This window comes from Schistocerca gregaria, chromosome X (assembly GCF_023897955.1).
Source record: "Schistocerca gregaria isolate iqSchGreg1 chromosome X, iqSchGreg1.2, whole genome shotgun sequence".
Classification (NCBI taxonomy): domain Eukaryota; kingdom Metazoa; phylum Arthropoda; class Insecta; order Orthoptera; family Acrididae; genus Schistocerca; species Schistocerca gregaria.
This window is the reverse complement of record NC_064931.1, coordinates 795,353,253-795,370,748: the sequence shown is the minus strand read 5'-3', so window position 1 is coordinate 795,370,748 and position 17,496 is coordinate 795,353,253. Positions and strand designations below refer to the sequence as shown.

General features: G+C 38.7%; 1 protein-coding gene across 3 annotated transcripts in view; it reads right to left on the bottom strand.

Annotated features, from left to right (window-relative positions):
• LOC126297467 (condensin complex subunit 2-like) overlaps positions 1-17,496 on the bottom strand; it is a 164,488-nt gene that overhangs the window by 82,465 nt on the left and 64,527 nt on the right. For all 3 annotated transcript variants that reach the window (XM_049988344.1, XM_049988343.1, XM_049988345.1), the window contains 2 exons: positions 4,634-4,840; positions 2,732-2,978 (listed from right to left, as the gene is read on the bottom strand). In XM_049988344.1, the coding sequence (XP_049844301.1) occupies positions 2,732-2,978; positions 4,634-4,840 (454 nt within the window). The remainder of the gene's footprint in view (positions 1-2,731; positions 2,979-4,633; positions 4,841-17,496) is intronic.

Genomic DNA, 17,496 nt, shown 5'->3' with positions numbered 1-17,496 from the left:
AGGTTACCACAGCATTTAAATTCACGTAATTAGCTGTCAAATGTACAGTTTGGTTTTAGAAATGGCTTAACAACTGAAAATGCTATATTCTCTTTTCTCTGTGAGGTTTTGGGCGGATTAAATAAAAGGACTGCGAACGCTGGGTGTTTTCTTTGATTTAACGAAGGCTTTTTACTGTATTGACCACAAAATATTTCTGCAGAAGTTGGACCATTATAGAGTAAGGGGAGTAGCTTACAACTGGTTCGCCTCTTACTTTAAGAACAGAAAGCAGAAGGTAATTCTCCGCAATATTGAGAGTGGTAGTGATGTTCAGTCCCAATTGGGCACTGTTAAGTGGGGCGTTCCCCAAGGGTCGGTACTGGGGCCACGGCTGTTTCTTATTTATATAAATGATATGCCTTCCAGTATTACAGGTGATTCAAAAATATTTCTTTTTGCTGATGACACCAGCTGGGTAGTGAAGGATTTGTGCGTAATATTGAAACATTATCAAATTATGTAGTTCATGAAATAAGTTCGTGGCTTGTGGAAAATAATTTGATGCTGAATCACAGTAAGACTCAATTGTTACAGTTTCTAACTCACAATTCAACAAGAACTGATATTTTAATCAAGCAGAATGGGCATATTATAAGCGAGACGGAACAGTTCAAGTTCCTAGGCGTTGTGGAAAGCCCATGTTCAGGATCTTATTCAGAAACTAAATGCCGCTTTATTTACCATTAGAACAGTATCTGAAATAAGTGACATTTCAACACGAAAAGTAGTCTACTTCGCATATTTTCATACGCTTATGTCATATGGTATTATTTTTTGGGTAATTCTTCTGATTAAAAAAAAGGGTATTTTTGGCTCAAAAACGGGCTGTTCGAGCTATGTGTGGTGTAAGTTCGAAAACCTCTTGTCGACCCCTATTCAATAGTCTGGGAATTTTGACATTGCCCTCACAGTATATATTTTCTTTAATGTCGTTTGTTGTTAGCAATATTAGCTTATTCCCAAGAGTTAGCAGCTTTCACTCAGTTAATACTAGGCAGAAATCAAATCTGCATGTGGAATGCACTTCCTTGACTCTAGTGCAGAAAGGAGTGCAGTATTCTGCTGCATCCATTTTCAATAAGCTACCACAAGAACTCTAAAATCTTAGCAGTAGCCCAAACACTTTTAAGTCTAAACTGAAGAGTTTCCTCATGGCTCACTACTCCTATTCTGTCGAGAAGCTCCTGGAAAAGCTAAAAAATTAAGCAAATTCCAGTGTCACATTCTTGATTTTCTTTATTTAAACTAACGACTTGTCACCCGAATATGTTTCTTATATTTCATTTTATCTGTTTCTACAATCGTATTATAATTTCATATATTGACTCTTTCCATGACCATGGAGACTTCTCCTTAATGTGGTCCCACGGAACAATAAATAAATAAAAATAAATAAATAAAAAGATGTAATTAAAAAATCTCTCTGTAGTTTTCAAGTCATCTTAGATAGAAACTGAGATATAAAGAAATCCAAAACATCAATCACTGAGTGTTTGTATGTACCATAAAATAACTGTAATGTTTCCTCAACCTTCACCTTTCTACATATACCTTACTGAGAAAACGTGTAACAATACATCTCCAGCATCTCATACATAACTTGTAATTATGAAACTGTGTCAAAATAAATCCATTGGCATTTAATTAAACACAACATAACCAGTCATTAAACTTTCATTTTTCAGATGAGACAAGTCTGGAGGCTTTTCTCTATCATAAGGTGAGAGTTCCTGTGTTTAGTGCAGCAGCATTGCTTATGGGAAACTGTGTATGTCTAAATATATAGAATGTTTTCATTTTATCACTTTGATAGCAAAAAGCGTTTTATAGTTCATCACTGACTGCTGAGCTAAACCTCAGAATTTTAACCTCATAATGAAGTAAAAGCTCCGAAAAACATTAAAACTGAAAATGTACAGTTTAGTGACTGGTTACTTTGTGTTTACTTATTTATATTTGAGATGGAGAGTCACTGAAGCAGCCAATAAAACATGGATATGTCTAAAGATCCATTGAATTTTCACACCACAGTCTAAAAGATTACGACTTACAGAATCTCATTCATTCTACTACTGTGTCCTATCTTTTAAATTCCAGTGGTAATTAAAATAAAAAAAGTAAGGGAAAATATAGAAGGAAATGAGAAACAGAATCTGCCGATACGACATTTTCTTTCTGGGCAGCCGAACTAAAAGTACCATGTTTCCAGCTGAGAGGCTGCAGAATAGGCACAGCATTTTGAGTTTATCATGTTGTGTACTTGATAAAATCTTTTTCTCGGCTAGAAAATAAATAATTTTATATCAATACCTGCAGATTTTGATGGCTGGAGGTAGAACTGGTAGTAAGCAGAAATAAATGAATTCTACTTAGCAAGATGATGTGTTTCTCAAATAAACTACCAAATTCCCAAAAAAGTGGGACTCTGACTTTAGTTGAACTACCTTAACAACCGAAAATGTTATCTGCGGCTATTCTTCTTGCCCAATTAATAAATAAAGTAATTTATATGCATACAGCAAAAAAACTAAAATTTGCTTGAAGGAAAACACTGACAGGTACACCACACTAGATAAAGTACATGAAGACAAGGCTACTCTTATGTATTAGTCTATTGTTAAGACTAAACAATCCTAAAGATACGCTTAAAAATTGGTTCAAATTTGCTTTTTAACTAAGTTGTCTGAACCTGATAATGTTGGGACGTCAGCAAGTTGATCCTCCATGCCTACATCAGAAGAACCAAGGGCAGGTTCAGAACACAGAAATTGCAGTTTTTGTGTATCTCCAACTACTGAAATCCTTGGCATGAGATTGACACAGCCCGGACGGCAATCACTAAACTTGGTATTCATGAATAGTAATGAGGGATGCAGTTTATAATTTTGCTGTAAAGGAGCATTTAAGGACTCTGGTTCCGTTATGATTTTTCTCACCTGTAATGAAGATAAAAGATTTGTGTGTAATGTAATTCAGAACAAAACTGTCATGAGACATTATACAAATTTATCAGCTTTTATAAGCAATTTTCTTTTTTCACTGAGAAAGTATGCTGTGGTTTTAACATTGACTCAAGAGGTCAAATTATTCACCCACTGAACATTCAAATAGTTAAAACTAAACAGATCAGACATTTAAACTAATTAAGTAGGCAGTTTTATCAATGCAACAAACTGATTTGTCTTCACAACATTATAGAGTAATGGACTATCCAAATAAGCTACTTTTTGTTTATAATTCATATCCTCAAATATAATCAATGTGGATTTATTGTGTTATATGTGCACACTTTGGCTATGAAGAGATAACATGTATGTTGTAAGTAATTTAATATACTTCCTAGACCGCTTACTGTACTGATGTGAAATTTTAGATACCTCAGTCTACATTATTTTAAAGAAAGCTTGGAATTGGCATGTTTGCAGCTGCAAATGTTACCAGTTGTTTAACAATTCCTAACATTTGAATTCTTAAATTTGCAATAAAAATGTTTTAGAAATATGAAAGCATTATTCAAGCCACAGAAAAAGAAAAATTTTCTTAGCACATAGCATAGGATGCCACTATTACCAGCACTACTAATAAAAAAGATTAGCATATCTTTATTCCCCACCCCAACCACACAAAGGAAAAAAAAAAAATTGTTTTCCAGTCCATGAACAGCATGGAGTGCAGATCAATCTTTCATACTATATCAACATGGGGCAATTTAAAAAAATAATTCACCACTGAGTAACAAAGGATCAGCTCTGATGTTCAAAATTTTACAGATTCAGAATACTGTGAAGTAAGGAACCAACAATTAGAAATGACTATTTCAGGCAGTACGATATGTTTGTGGCACTTCTTTCAAAGACGGCACACAATCATTTATATTGTGTGCATACTGGAGTTTGCCACTGTTTATAGTTCATGATCAGTCAGAGACTTTTAGCATTACTCCTTAAAAGGAACTTTCAAACTTGCATTTAGTGGATGGTTTAACATGGTGAATCGCCCAGAAAGTAAAAAGAGAGAAAGCTTTTAAAAGGTGTCTTCACAATCTAAAGAAATTTATTGCCACATATATAAACTTGTGAGAAATTAATATGTTCATGCACTGGACAGCTTGCAAAGGTTCTCGACAAAGACTTGTTTGCACAGTAGAACTTGAGATGGTGTTTTATACATGATTCATGAACGTGCAGCATGGAGCGGCAATTACACATCTCTCATAAACGATGTGTGCAAGCAATGGGGCCAAATGATTTTCAACCCATATTTCAGTTCTGTGAATGGATTTTGACATAATTCAAACAGTGAGACTGGTGGGCGTCACTTTTAACAGATATCATGTTCTTCAATTGTTGCTGTAATGTGTAAGCTGATCATATCCATAAAAACAAAATATTCATTTCTCAATGTTTTTAACTGTTTACAATGAACTGTATTATGTAATTAATAGTGCTGATATGTCTCTCAACACAGCTTTCATCTACTATTTTTTCTATGGAACTTTGTAATTAGATGACCACACATTAGAAATATTTCTATGGTCTTAGATTAAATCCAGGCAGAAAGTAATGAAATTCAATACAACGCATTCCCTTACCCTTCTGCGAGCCCGTTGCCTCGCTTTGCTTTCAGCCTTGTGCCCATCTGGTCCATCATCATCATGATCGTCTCCTACTGCACCCTGCTTTTCCTTTCTAACAACAGCTTTAAACAAACCACCTGCAATCTTCATACCATCTGAATGTACTTTGTCAACACGAGAGGCATATATCTTCGTACTAGCATCAAGTGTGAAACTTGCAATCTGCAAAAGAAGATTACCCATCTGAGTACAAAATTTTAACATTCCAATGAAAGTCATAAAGCAAATTTTGCTAAAACTGGTAACTAAAGAGTGGCAGCACTTCAACAAAAGGAAACAAACCATGATAATTAAGCATGATACTTTTTCTCCAACATAATGATAACATGAAAAGGAAAAAGAACAAAGGGAAATCAGTTGCAGTTCTGGCAGGTGGCAGTAATATGCATTGCTGTTCCAATGAATTACCACATTGATGGCATCCCTGTTTGGCGTGAAGGGGCATGTGAGACAGCGGGAGGGGATCTGACACCTCCAGGGACATCGAAGTGCTCTGTCATAATTCTTCTCTTTCACAACTTCTGGTCAAGATTCTTGTAAGGGCTTATCTGCCATGGGTGTAGAAAGAAGGGGAAATCTGGTGGTACCAACACCCAGTCAGCCACTGGCTAGTGTCGGGTCTGATCTGCAGATTTCCTGGTAGGGAGAGCCTTTCAAGGGTACATGCCAGTGGAGGAAGCTACTGCTTTGGTAAGGAGTCGAGAGTAGGAACCACGAGAGAGGAGATCCTATCACCTCCAATGGTCAAGGTCGAGGGAGCAAATACACCATGACCTGGCCACAGTAGTGGTAAATGTGATTATCACAGACTGAATACAAATGATCACATTTTTTCTCAGCTTCAAAACGTGAGAGACGATCTGAGATTTTGGTGCCCTACAGGTAGGTTAATACACATTGGAATCAAGGAGGGTGGTCATTCCCACAATTAACCAAAAGTTCTCTAAATATCTTTTCAATATTCTCCACAAAAATAATTGGTTTAGCACAGAGAAAAGATCCTCCACCTATTCAAGTGCAAAGTACTAAGAGGAGTAACTTTCCGCAAGTCGCTTGGTTTTGTTTTCCTCCCAATGCCTAGCCAAGGAGAGTAAGTTCCTGGGGTCTGAACAATTGACATTAAGTTGCGGTCTGCCTGGAGACACTGTTGAGGCCTCGTGGGAATCTGTTGTGACCTTTGGCCTTTCACGGTGATGCATCCTACTCCTAATGAGGGCTCTACTCACAGGTGCCACCCAGGCAGAGCAAAGGCGCCTGGTAAGACTGCCAGTGCCTGGAGTCCCAGTAACCCTCCGATATACATGCACCTACTCCTTCATATGTGCACAGACTTAACAGTTCTGACTTAACAGTGGGTCCCAGAATAAAGGTATCTGACGACCCAAACATGGATTGGCTAGCATGTGTTTAGTGGGTGACCTTCCCCACATGGTCCACATAATATGCAAAAAATTTAAAAAATAAAGAAGGTTAAGGTCACACTCTGAGGCCCAGTCATAAATTAACTGAAATACGCAATATAAAATGAGGTAACAAAGTGGAAGTAGCCAAAATTTACATCCCATGAGCAAGCTAGGTAGTCAGCAAGGAATCAGACATGCAGAAAAAGTTGGAGAAAAGGCATGGTCAGAGCAAAATTGCAGCACAGGAAAGGAACAAGTACTGCAATGGCTTGGGGTCCCATACTCACTAAACATACACTATAAAAAAGGTTGTGAGCCCCAGGAGGTGAAGTTGGTTTGTGCTGAAACTTTAGTGAAAAGTGTACGACAAATATGTTAAACTTGAGATAAAAGACAACCAGAGTCCAAAATTGCAGTCTAAACACAACCAACTGGAGCTCTCATGCCAGGCTTCTTCATTATATGCAGTTAGAAGCTGGGCTGATACTCCTAAGGCGCCCACTGGAGCGACATGGCAAGTAGCATGGTGGTTGGCGAGCCAGAAGGCATGTATCTAGTTGCAATTTCATATAGAACACACGAAGTTTAATGGAGCAGTGCCTACTAGGTTGACAACTTAACTGAGTCATATCAATGCACCATGCTCCACTTTCTGCCATGTGACACGTATATGCTACTTACATATTACAAATGTTTCTACTTTGGTTGTGCAATTGTTTCTGTACGCAGGAAAATGAGAAACAATTTCGAGTTACTTAATATTAATTTTTGTAGGTCTAGTGGAAATTATATATTTATGACTGCAACAGTGCTGAATAGAGTAACAGGAAAGTTCAAAAAATGAGTTTAGCAAAGGATTTCTAGTAAAATATACGCAGATAATTGGAATTCATTTAATTTATTTGTGGAAGATATCTAGATATACAAATAAATAGAATTATGTACGATGGTTTTATAGAAAACATTTTCCCAAACCTCCCCACCGATTTGCTGGATCTAATGTAATATCAATTCCTCCAGTAGGTCAATTTTTAACACGGCAGTCCACACTGTGTTGCACAGGTGACAAAATATACACCACCATGAAACTGTATATAGTTACAAAAGAAACAAATAGCTTGAACAATGGCCTCAATTTTATTCATGTCACAAGTTATTGAAGTATCAAACACTCTATTATTATTATTATTATTATTATTATTATTATTACTATTATTATTATTATTATTATTATTCTCAAATCAGAAACATACAAATTTACAGTAGCCATACACATCAATATAAATGTACATATATATACACAAATTGTATTTATATTACATGTGCCCAGTACTTTGCAACCTCCAAGGCGTTTGGAGTGGCTTGCAGGAGATCAATCTTCGTGTGAGGCGTCGACTTCATCCGTAACTCCAGCCTTGCCTTCTACATCCATCCATCCATCCATCCATCCATCCATCCATCTACAAGCCACCTCATGGTGTGTGGCGGAGGGAACCCTGAGTACCTCTATCGGTTCTCACTTCCATTCCAGTCTCGTATTGTTCGTGGAAAGAAGGATTATCGGTATGCTTCTGGGTGGGATCTAATCTCTCCGATTTTATCCTCATGGTCTCTTCGCAAAATATACGTAGGATGGAGCAATATACTGCTTGACTCCTCAGTGAAGGTATGTTCTCGAAACTTCAACAAAAGCCTGAACGAAGCTGCTGAGCGTCTCTTCTGTAGAGTCTTCCATTGGAGATTATCTATCATCTCCGTAACGCTTTCGCGATTACTAAATGATCCTGTAACGAAGCGCGCTGCTCTCCATTGGATCCTCTCTATCTCCTCTATCAACCCTATCCAGCAAGAATCCCACACTGCTGAGCAGTATTCAAGCAGTGGGCGAACAAGCATACTGTAACCTACTTCCTTTGTTTTCGGATTGCATTTCCTTAGGATTCTTCCAATGAATATCAGGTTGGCATCTGCTTTTCCGACGATCAACTTTATATGACCATTCCATTTTAAATCACTCCTAATGTGTACTCCCAGATAATTTGTGGAATTAACTGCTTCCAGTTGCTGACCTGCTATTTTGTAGCTAAATGATGAGGGATCTATCTTACTATGTATTCGCAGCACATTACACTTGTCTACATTGAGATTCAATTACAATTCCCTGCATCATGCGTCAATTCGCTGCAGATCCTCCTTTATTTCAGTACAATTTTCCATTGTTACGGCTTCTCCATACACCACAGCATCATCCGCAAAACGCGTCAGTGAACTTCTGATGTCATCCACCAGGTCATTTATGTATATTGTGAATAGCAACTGTCCTATGACACTCCCCTGCAGTACACCTGAAATCAATCTTACTTCGGAAGTCTTCTCTCCATTGAGAATGACATGCTGCGTTCTGTTATCTAGGAACTCCTCAATCCAATCATACAATTGTTCTAATAGTCCATATACTCTTACTTTGTTCATTAAACGACTGTGGGGAACTGTATCGAACGCCTTGCGGAAGTCAAGGAACACGGTATCTACCTGTGAACCTGTGTCTATGGCCCTCTGAGTCTCGTGGACGAAGAACGCGAGCTGGGTTTCACAAGATCGTCTTTTTCGAAACCCATGCTGATTCCTACAGAGTAGATTTCTAGTCTCCAGAAAAGTCTAACATAATACGTATTCCAAAATTCTACAACTGATCAACGTTAGAGATATAGGTCTATAGTTCTGCACATCTGTTCGACGTCCCTTCTTCAAAATGGGGATGACCTGTGCCCTTTTCCAATCCTTTGTAACGCTACACTCTTCTAGAGACCTACGGTACACCGCCGCAAGGAGGGGGGCAAGTTCCTTCGCGTACTCTGTGTAAAATCGAACTGGTATCCCACCAGGTCCAGCGGCCTTCCCTCTTTTGAGCAATTTTAATTGTTTCTCTATCCCTCTGTCGTCTATTTCGATATCTACCGTTATGTCACCTGTGCGACAATCTCGAGAAGGAACTACAGTGCAGTCTTCCTCTGTGAAACAGCTTTGGAAAAAGACATTTAGTATTTCAGCCTTTAGTCTGTCATCCTCTGTTTCAGTACCATTTTGGTCACAGTGTGTCTGGACATTTTGTTTTGATCAACCTACCGCTTTGATATAAGACCAAAATTTCTTAGGATTTTCTGCCAAGTCAGTACATAGAACTTTACTTTCTAATTCATTGAACACCTCTCGCATAGCCCTCCTCACACTACATTTCGCTGCGCGTAATTTTTGTTTGTCTGCAAGGTTTTGGCTATGTTTATGTTTGCTGTGAATTTCCCTTTGCTTCCGCAGCAGTTCTCTAACTCGGTTGTTGTACCACGGTGGCTCTTTCCCATCTCTTACGATCGTTCTGGGCACATACTCATCTAACGCATACTGTACGATGGTTTTGAACTTTGTCCACTGATCCTCAACACTATCTGTACTCGAGACAATACTTTTGTGTTGAGCCATCAGGTACTTTGTAATCTGTTTTTTGTCACTTTTGCTGAACAGAAAAATTTTCCCACCTTTTTTTAATATTTCTATTTACAGTTGAAATCATCGATGCAGTAACTGCTTTATGATCGCTGATTCCCTGTTCTGTGTTAACTGATTGAAATAGTTCGGATCTGTTTGTCACCAGAATGTCTAATATGTCATCGCCACGAGTCAGTTCTCTGTTTAACTGCTCACGGTAGTTTTCAGATAATGCACTTAAAAGAATTTCCCTGGATTCTTTGTCCCTGCCACCCATTATAAACGTTTGAGTCTCCCAGTCTATATCCGGCAAATTAAAATCTCCACCCAGAACTATAACATGGTGGGGAAATCTACTCGAAATATTTTCCAAATTATCCTTCAGGTGCTCAGCCACAATAGCTGCTGAGCCAGGGGGCCTATAGAGACATCCAATTACCATGTCTGAGCCTGCTTTAACCGTGACCTTAACCCAAATCATTTCACATTTCGGATCTCCGTCAATTTCCTTCGATACTATTGCACTTCTTATCGCTATAAACACGGCTACCTCTTCTCTGTCCAGCCTGTCTCCGCGATATACATTCCAATCTGAGTTTAGGATTTCATTACTGTTTACGTCTGGTTTCAGCAAACTTTCTGTCCCTAGTATTATGTGGGCATTGTGACCGTTTATTAATGAGAGCAGTTCTGGGACCTTTCTATAGAAGCTCCTGCAGTTTACTATTAGCACATTAATATTGTTATTGACTGTTGCATTTTGCCTACTCCTACCTTGCCGCGGCTCAGGAGGCAACTTGTCGGGCCTAGGGAGGGAATTCTCTAACCTAATAAACCCCCATGTGCACTCCACACATACCCTTGTAGCCACTTCCGGCGTGTAGTGCACGCCTGACCTTTTCAGGGGGACCCTACATTTCTCCACCCGATAGCAGAGGTCGAGAAATTTGCACCCCATATCTCCGCAGAATCGTCTGAGCCTCTGGTTTAAACCTTCCACTCTTCTCCAAACTAGAGGACCGCGATCGGTTCTGGGAATGATACTACAAATAGTTAGCTCTGATTCCACCCCGCGAGCAAGGCTTTCCGCCTTCACCAATTCCGCCAACCGCCTGTACGAACTGAGGATGACCTCTGAACCCAGACAGCAGGAGTCATTGGTGCCGACATGAGCAACAATTTGCAGTCGGGTGCACCCAGTGCTCTCTATCGCTGCCAGTGAAATGGTGAGCTTCTCGGATGTTCTCAGGAAGCTCTTTCGCGATCTCAGCCGTTGCTGTGGTGGATTATGTCTGTGCAGTGGACGAGCACTGTCCTGTTCCACTTTCAGTCTCTCCTTGTTGGCAGCCACAGTTCTGTGTATCCATGGTGGTGCTATTCCAGCCAGGCAGTAGAGCTTATCAGTTGGGGTAGGTCTTAAGCAACCTGTGACCAACCTGCAGGTTTCATTGAGAGCAATGTCTACTTGTCTCACATGAGATGACCTGTACAGCGAATAGTTTGTGGATGTGATCCCCACTGTGTCCCCACTAGTTTGCGAATTAGGTTGTTTCGAGCAGAGATTTTCATTTTGGTGTTCTTGCAATCAGTTTTGAATGTCAGAGTTCTATCGAGAGTGACTCCTAAGTATTTAGGTGCGTGATGATGGAGTTGGATGCCTGACCATGCAATATGTAGCTCACGATTAGCTTCCCTGTTCTTTAAATGAAAGGTACACACTTGTGTCTTCGAAGGGTTTGGTCTGAGTTGGTTCCGTTTGTGGTAGCTTGACACTCAGATCTCTGACACAAACATACCAAAAGAACTTTCTAGATACCTTCCCCTGGATAATACATACTGAAATATACGCCTTTCAGAAGTTAATTGTCTGTGAGGATAGTGTCTGATTACATATTTCAAGAGAGAAAAAGAACCCTCCTCCTGGCAAAGTTTTAGGTTCTGGAAGTGGGTGTGCGCCTAACGATGTTTCACTGAAACAGCTTTCTTTTAATATTCTCAGTCACTGCTGCAGTCATACTCCCCATGTCTACTGATAAAAATAAACCACCTGCATTTGAAAACAGCTAACAAAAACTGGATTGGAATTATGAAATTTTGACCCAGATTCAGCATGAGCTTCAACCTCCTTGTGCTTTCTGCTGAAGCTACTTATATAGACCAGTAAATCAGCTGGTTTCTTCCAGAATTATCGAGTTGGTGTTGGTAAATGCTGCAGATGTTCTCGTTTTGCCTTTCACATCAGTCGCAATTCCTTGGCTGTTAGTGTGTCTTCACAAAAAATACAAAGAAAGCAACATACATATTCAACACTGAAGACCTAAAGGTTGACAAGGGAAACCCACCATAGGTCTGACAGCCTAATATTTGCAGGGTGAAAACAGGGAAATGGGAGGGAGGAAAAGATGGACACATTTAGGCTTAAGTGCTGACACCAATTTTTGAGAAATGGCAGTCAAGGTTTTGAAGCCAATTCATGAGGTCACACAGTATCAAACATTGTGAGTCTGTATCATAGTGGCATAGTTTCTAATTTTTGTGTCTAATCCAATCTTATATCATGAAATATTCAATTATTGACAAAAGAAATAAGCATTTCAAATCTTATTAAAACAGATTTTGTCATCACAAGTCTTATGTAGTCGTACAAGATAAACAGTAACTGAAAAAACACAAAATTCCAGTATTTCTTCTTTTGCTTCGATTTTTACTTTTATACTTCAAGAGAACCATTGCATTCCCCATGGCAATATCTATTCACAATAACATTCAAAGCATAAAAATTTGTAGCACCACAAGCAAAGTGCGAAGGTACATATGCCACAGTCACATTTTTGGAGTGAATGTCATTAGGAAAAGCAGCCTCATTGATGTTGCTAAACAGCTTGTTAAGTGGCAATAATTTGGGGCAAATCACCAGGCATATCTAAACCTTTTCTCAGAAGCTGGAGCATGCAACTGGTGATGGAGGGCATGTATTTTAATTGCATCACTTCTACTTGATTTCTGTTTGCTGCACAATAGGGCACTTTTGCAATCACTAAATGTTATTCTCTACCGCCTGCAAAAGTAAACGTCGCACAATTGACAGAACAGTGACACTTTATAAGAATTAGTTTTAACAAACGTGTGTATTCATATTTCATTATCAAATAGCCTGTCTTATGAGGATACTGAAATACTAAAATTTCAGTTTTTTCATTTTTGATTACTAGACTATAATGTTATATAGAATTTGTAATGATAAAATCTGTTTTAATAATATCTTAAATGTTTATTTCTTTTGTCAATAACTTAACTTATTTCACAATGTCATAAAAAAAATACTGATGTCACATACTTCCACAGCAAGACGGGATTTCAACAAGGGATGCAAAAATGTGAAACTCTAGTGTTAACCACTATGCTACCACCTCAGTCAACTTGACCTCACAGAGCAGACAAAGTCAGGCCATAATTTTAACCGACATTTTCTCAGAAACTACTGAGTTTCGGCACCTAAACCAAAGTAGGTGTACCGAACGTTATTAAAAAGAAGGTTGGGACGGAAGCGAAATGGACAGAAATTGACTGACACAGTGACGACATAGTAGGAGCAAAGTGAAGCAACAGCTGGTGGAGCAAGTTACTTAAGCCTAACTAACTACTTATAACTGCAGTAAGCTCTCATAAAATTATTTAAAACAGATGATTTACCTATTTAGATGTTAGTAGTGGATGAAGAGTGCCACTGCAGGGATTTTCACGTTCATCCTGCTGGACTTAAAATATCACTAGACAGTGTTACCAGTGTATCATACTTCTTTACACGATGTGCAATGTAGGCAGCCAAGTATCGGAGTCCTTCTGCAGAGCAGTCAAGTCCCTCATTGACAGCTGATTCTTCTGGTGTAGGTTGAAGAGGAAAATTAATATCTTGCAGTTCTCTTTCACCAGCTACCACATCCAGTGCTTTGCTCATATCTGGCAAAATCCCTCTGGACGAAAGTTCATCACTGTCATCTGTTTCTTTGATACAGGAATATAGTCAACATTGTGTCCCAAGAGTCGCAGCCATAATTGATGTTTCACTTCTGTTGGAGAACAACTGAAGTGGAAATTATAAAGTCCTCTTATCTGTGAGAAAAAGTTTTCCAATGCATCTTGGATCAATCATGCAGTTAGTCTTATCTGCAGTGGTTGAAGATCTGAAAACAGTCCAAATAATGACCGAACAGTTGTCATGATACCTTTCTGGAAAGGGAGCAAATGATTTATGGCCTATACGAATTTTTTCAGCACATATGTATAGCTCCCTTAACATTATTTCGTGAACACCATTGTGCATTGCATAACCACAGGTAACATTCTTGTCATTGGATCTTCAAACAGTCAATGTCAAATGTGTTGTATGAAAGCTGAAAAAAATTTGCTGCTTCCTCTTCTTCAGGCATCTTATGGCTTTAGCCATCGTACTCCAAAAAAGTTGCATAGCTAAATAAACTCTCATGTTCTCTGCCTTGACACTGAGGTGAATTTGTGATAGTTTACAACAACTTCATTTCACTTCTATCTAATGCGAGTAGTCTTTGTACAACAGACTTATTAACAGTTTTCCCCCATTGCATTGTCCAGAAAGTAGCTCATTAATTTCAATAAATGTGGAACATCCAGAAACACCCAGATTTGTTTATTTTCATATTGTGGATTTGGAGAACAGGCATCAAGACCATTCCATACAGATTAATTTTTTGTGCCATTGTTACCCACCACCACAACAACATCTTAGCCAACATCTTGTATGGAGCAGATACTGTTACTGATCAGCTGTTATGTGTGTCAAAATCATAAGACTGGCTGAAAACAAACCGTGTACCATAACAAACAACATGTTAGTACACTGGTCTACAACACAATCTTCGATAGAATCTTATGTAACAATATCGTCTACATTCATTTCGTCAAATGAGAGCGCACATACATATTCAACTTTTGACAATACAAATTAAAGTGGGAAACCAACCTGATTCCTTAAAAACAAACAACACTTCCCAGATACAGCACGAAGAATAACTGCTTTACAAATGTATTCTGTTTGGCACTTTGACTCTCTCTCTCCATTCAGCAAGCATTTTGCATGTGTTCTTCAAAAGAAGTTTGCCTTACGTTTCAGTCAGCCTTCTCCTGCACTTTCTTCTTTTGATATTTCTGCCGCTGTTTTGTACTTGCAACGGAAGTTTTCACTTTTAGCTTGAGGCACTTCTTACTATACCTCAGTTTCGCACACATAGCTGTCAGTTTGTTGTTCCTATATTCTAATTCTTTGAGACATTTACAAAGTTCTCTGATTTGTTTGCTCAAGTGCAATTTGCATTGTTTTCCCTACCAGCAACCTGTCTGCCCTATTTCAAGAAACTGCATAAGCTGCACTCACGTTACCATGTACAGTGGGAACACTTCCTATAATATTTACTCTCTGCATTGCATCTGGTTTAAGCACTTTCCTTTGAGGTATATTAAGAAGTTCAGCTCACAAATCACAGACATAATCATCAGGTGTGAAATGCAAAGAACATATTGTTGATGTCATAACACTGAAGTGATCTTTCCAATGGCACTTCATAATCCAGACTTTCTGCAATTGTCTTTCGGGAACGAATGATAGATTACATCCACACCCTTTGTCTCCCTACTGTACAGCAGGCATCCCGTTACAGCACAGTCAGGCATTTTAAAACAAAATGCTTATCAAACAGTGCAAAGTACCACAAAAAAGGTAAACAACGTAACTCCATACACAATGGAGCTGCTCACTCCCACATGCTCCTATGACAACAACACGTACAGAACGACAAATTGTTCAGCAATCTGCACACCCCATATGGGCTCTTCTTGGGTGTACCTTTACTTTTACCATTCTTTCACTCTGTCTAGTTTTGTGTGTCAGAGAGAAACCTTTGATAGGTTCTGCTTTTGAGTCAACATCAGCGGAACTTTTGCGGAATGTCAGCTGCATGATAACCTTTTGAGAAACTCTCACATTTCTGTTATTGTTGACAAGGCATTTCACTAGTCTCTCAAAATACTCAGTAATTGTATCCCTGTTTTTTCATCTGACCCATTTCTTCTTCTTTAATCCAAATCTGTGGCCAACTCAAATCCTCTCACAGTAAATGTGTCCAACTAGATAACACACCCAACACAGTATATTTTAGTCATACTAGTAGCAAAACCCCATTTCACATTGACTTTAACACATGCCATTTGTTCGATAATATGTGAACACAGACAGTTACTGATTGTTTTATGGCAAACTGTTAGAACAGATGAAAAATTGTTGTAACAGTATATACCTGACTGACAATGGATATTTGATTGACTATCACCAGTTTTAAAACAAAAATAGCTCCAAATGCAATGTTAACTTTAAATTCGATTGAATCTAACTTTATAAACCACATACGAAAGAGAAACATGAGCCACAATTCCACACAGCCATAATGTCGAGTGCGGCATGTCATAGCTTGTCGCGGCCAAACGTCAAAATACATCACTTTTTTATGTGGGACTGGAAAAAGATATAGCTCCATTTCCAATATTAAAAACACTTTCAATATATTAGATCCATTTTGTTTGCAGCCCTGAAGGACCTAAAATGCACCAAACATAAACTGGCCACTGACTGCAATTTGCACTGCAAACTTTTCGAAATATGTGTAGTACTTACATCGTTTTGAAATATCAAAATAACTATAAGCAATGTCAAAAAGAGAGCCAGTTCATCATCAAGCTGCAATATCACACTACAAGACATGAAATCATTTTTTATCAAATAGTTACCTCAAAACTAAATTAGGAAGACTGCATAGCTGAGCACACTTGCGAGTCTCGAACTGTGGTTTTTTAATGTTTCATGTGAAAAGTAAAAGCTTCACTAAGAAACTAGTTACAAAGACGTATGTAGCTTTGGTTCATCAACACAAAACAATAATTAAGTTGACTAAAACCGGAACACCTTCATTGTCCAAAGATGATATGGTGCCACATTGCTTCTAATGGAGTCAAGTTGTGCATATGCCATGCCACTGCTATGTCTCCACAAAGCCACAGATCGTGATGAGTCACATCATGCCATGTCAGCTGTCACATCACTTATCACATTAGGTCGATGGGCGCCAAGTCTAAGACGTGCACTTGACCCTCCTTTATTCAACATATGCAGGGTCAGCTCTATCACTGTTTAAATCTTTTATGTCTAATTTATGCTGCAAACAACACAGCCCAGCATGTAGTATTAAGTGGGCAATGTACCATGGCAGTTGGTCACAACTGTAAACAAACGAGAGGTTAGACTGCCTGAGGAGAGAGGAGCGGCCTGCTGGAATAGGCTCCGCCTCCCTCTCAACTGGCCGCCACCTTACGTCCGTATTCTGAGCTTCCACAAAAGCCGAACTGACATTACGTTCATACATATTGGCAATTGCTTTTGTTGTGGGGAGAAATACATTGAAATCCCTTTATGCACCATTATTAGTCCCTCCAGCATTTCAAAACCAGAAAAGAAAACAATCAATCCCAAACACAATAAACTGAATTGCACAAAACATTTAGTACTGGCTACAGCACAAATGTTTGCTATTGCTGGCAGTGGTGGTTCAGACCCTACCTCTACCAGTATCTCATGCAACCATAGTTCAAAACTACTCCCACCCAAAACTTCCACAATATAGTGTCTGTATAATACCTGCTTGGCAGTGTTTAGACAACACTAGTGGACCCTCTTAATTACACCATATTTCCCAAATATTACTATGTAACATTTTGATGAGAACCTTAAATGTTGTGTAACTACATCCAACCACTTCAAGAGCTTTTGAATACTGTTAAGTTAACAATTCCAATCATTAGAAAAAAACTTGCTTCAGTATCTCAGTTAAGGTAAGGATATTAATGGGA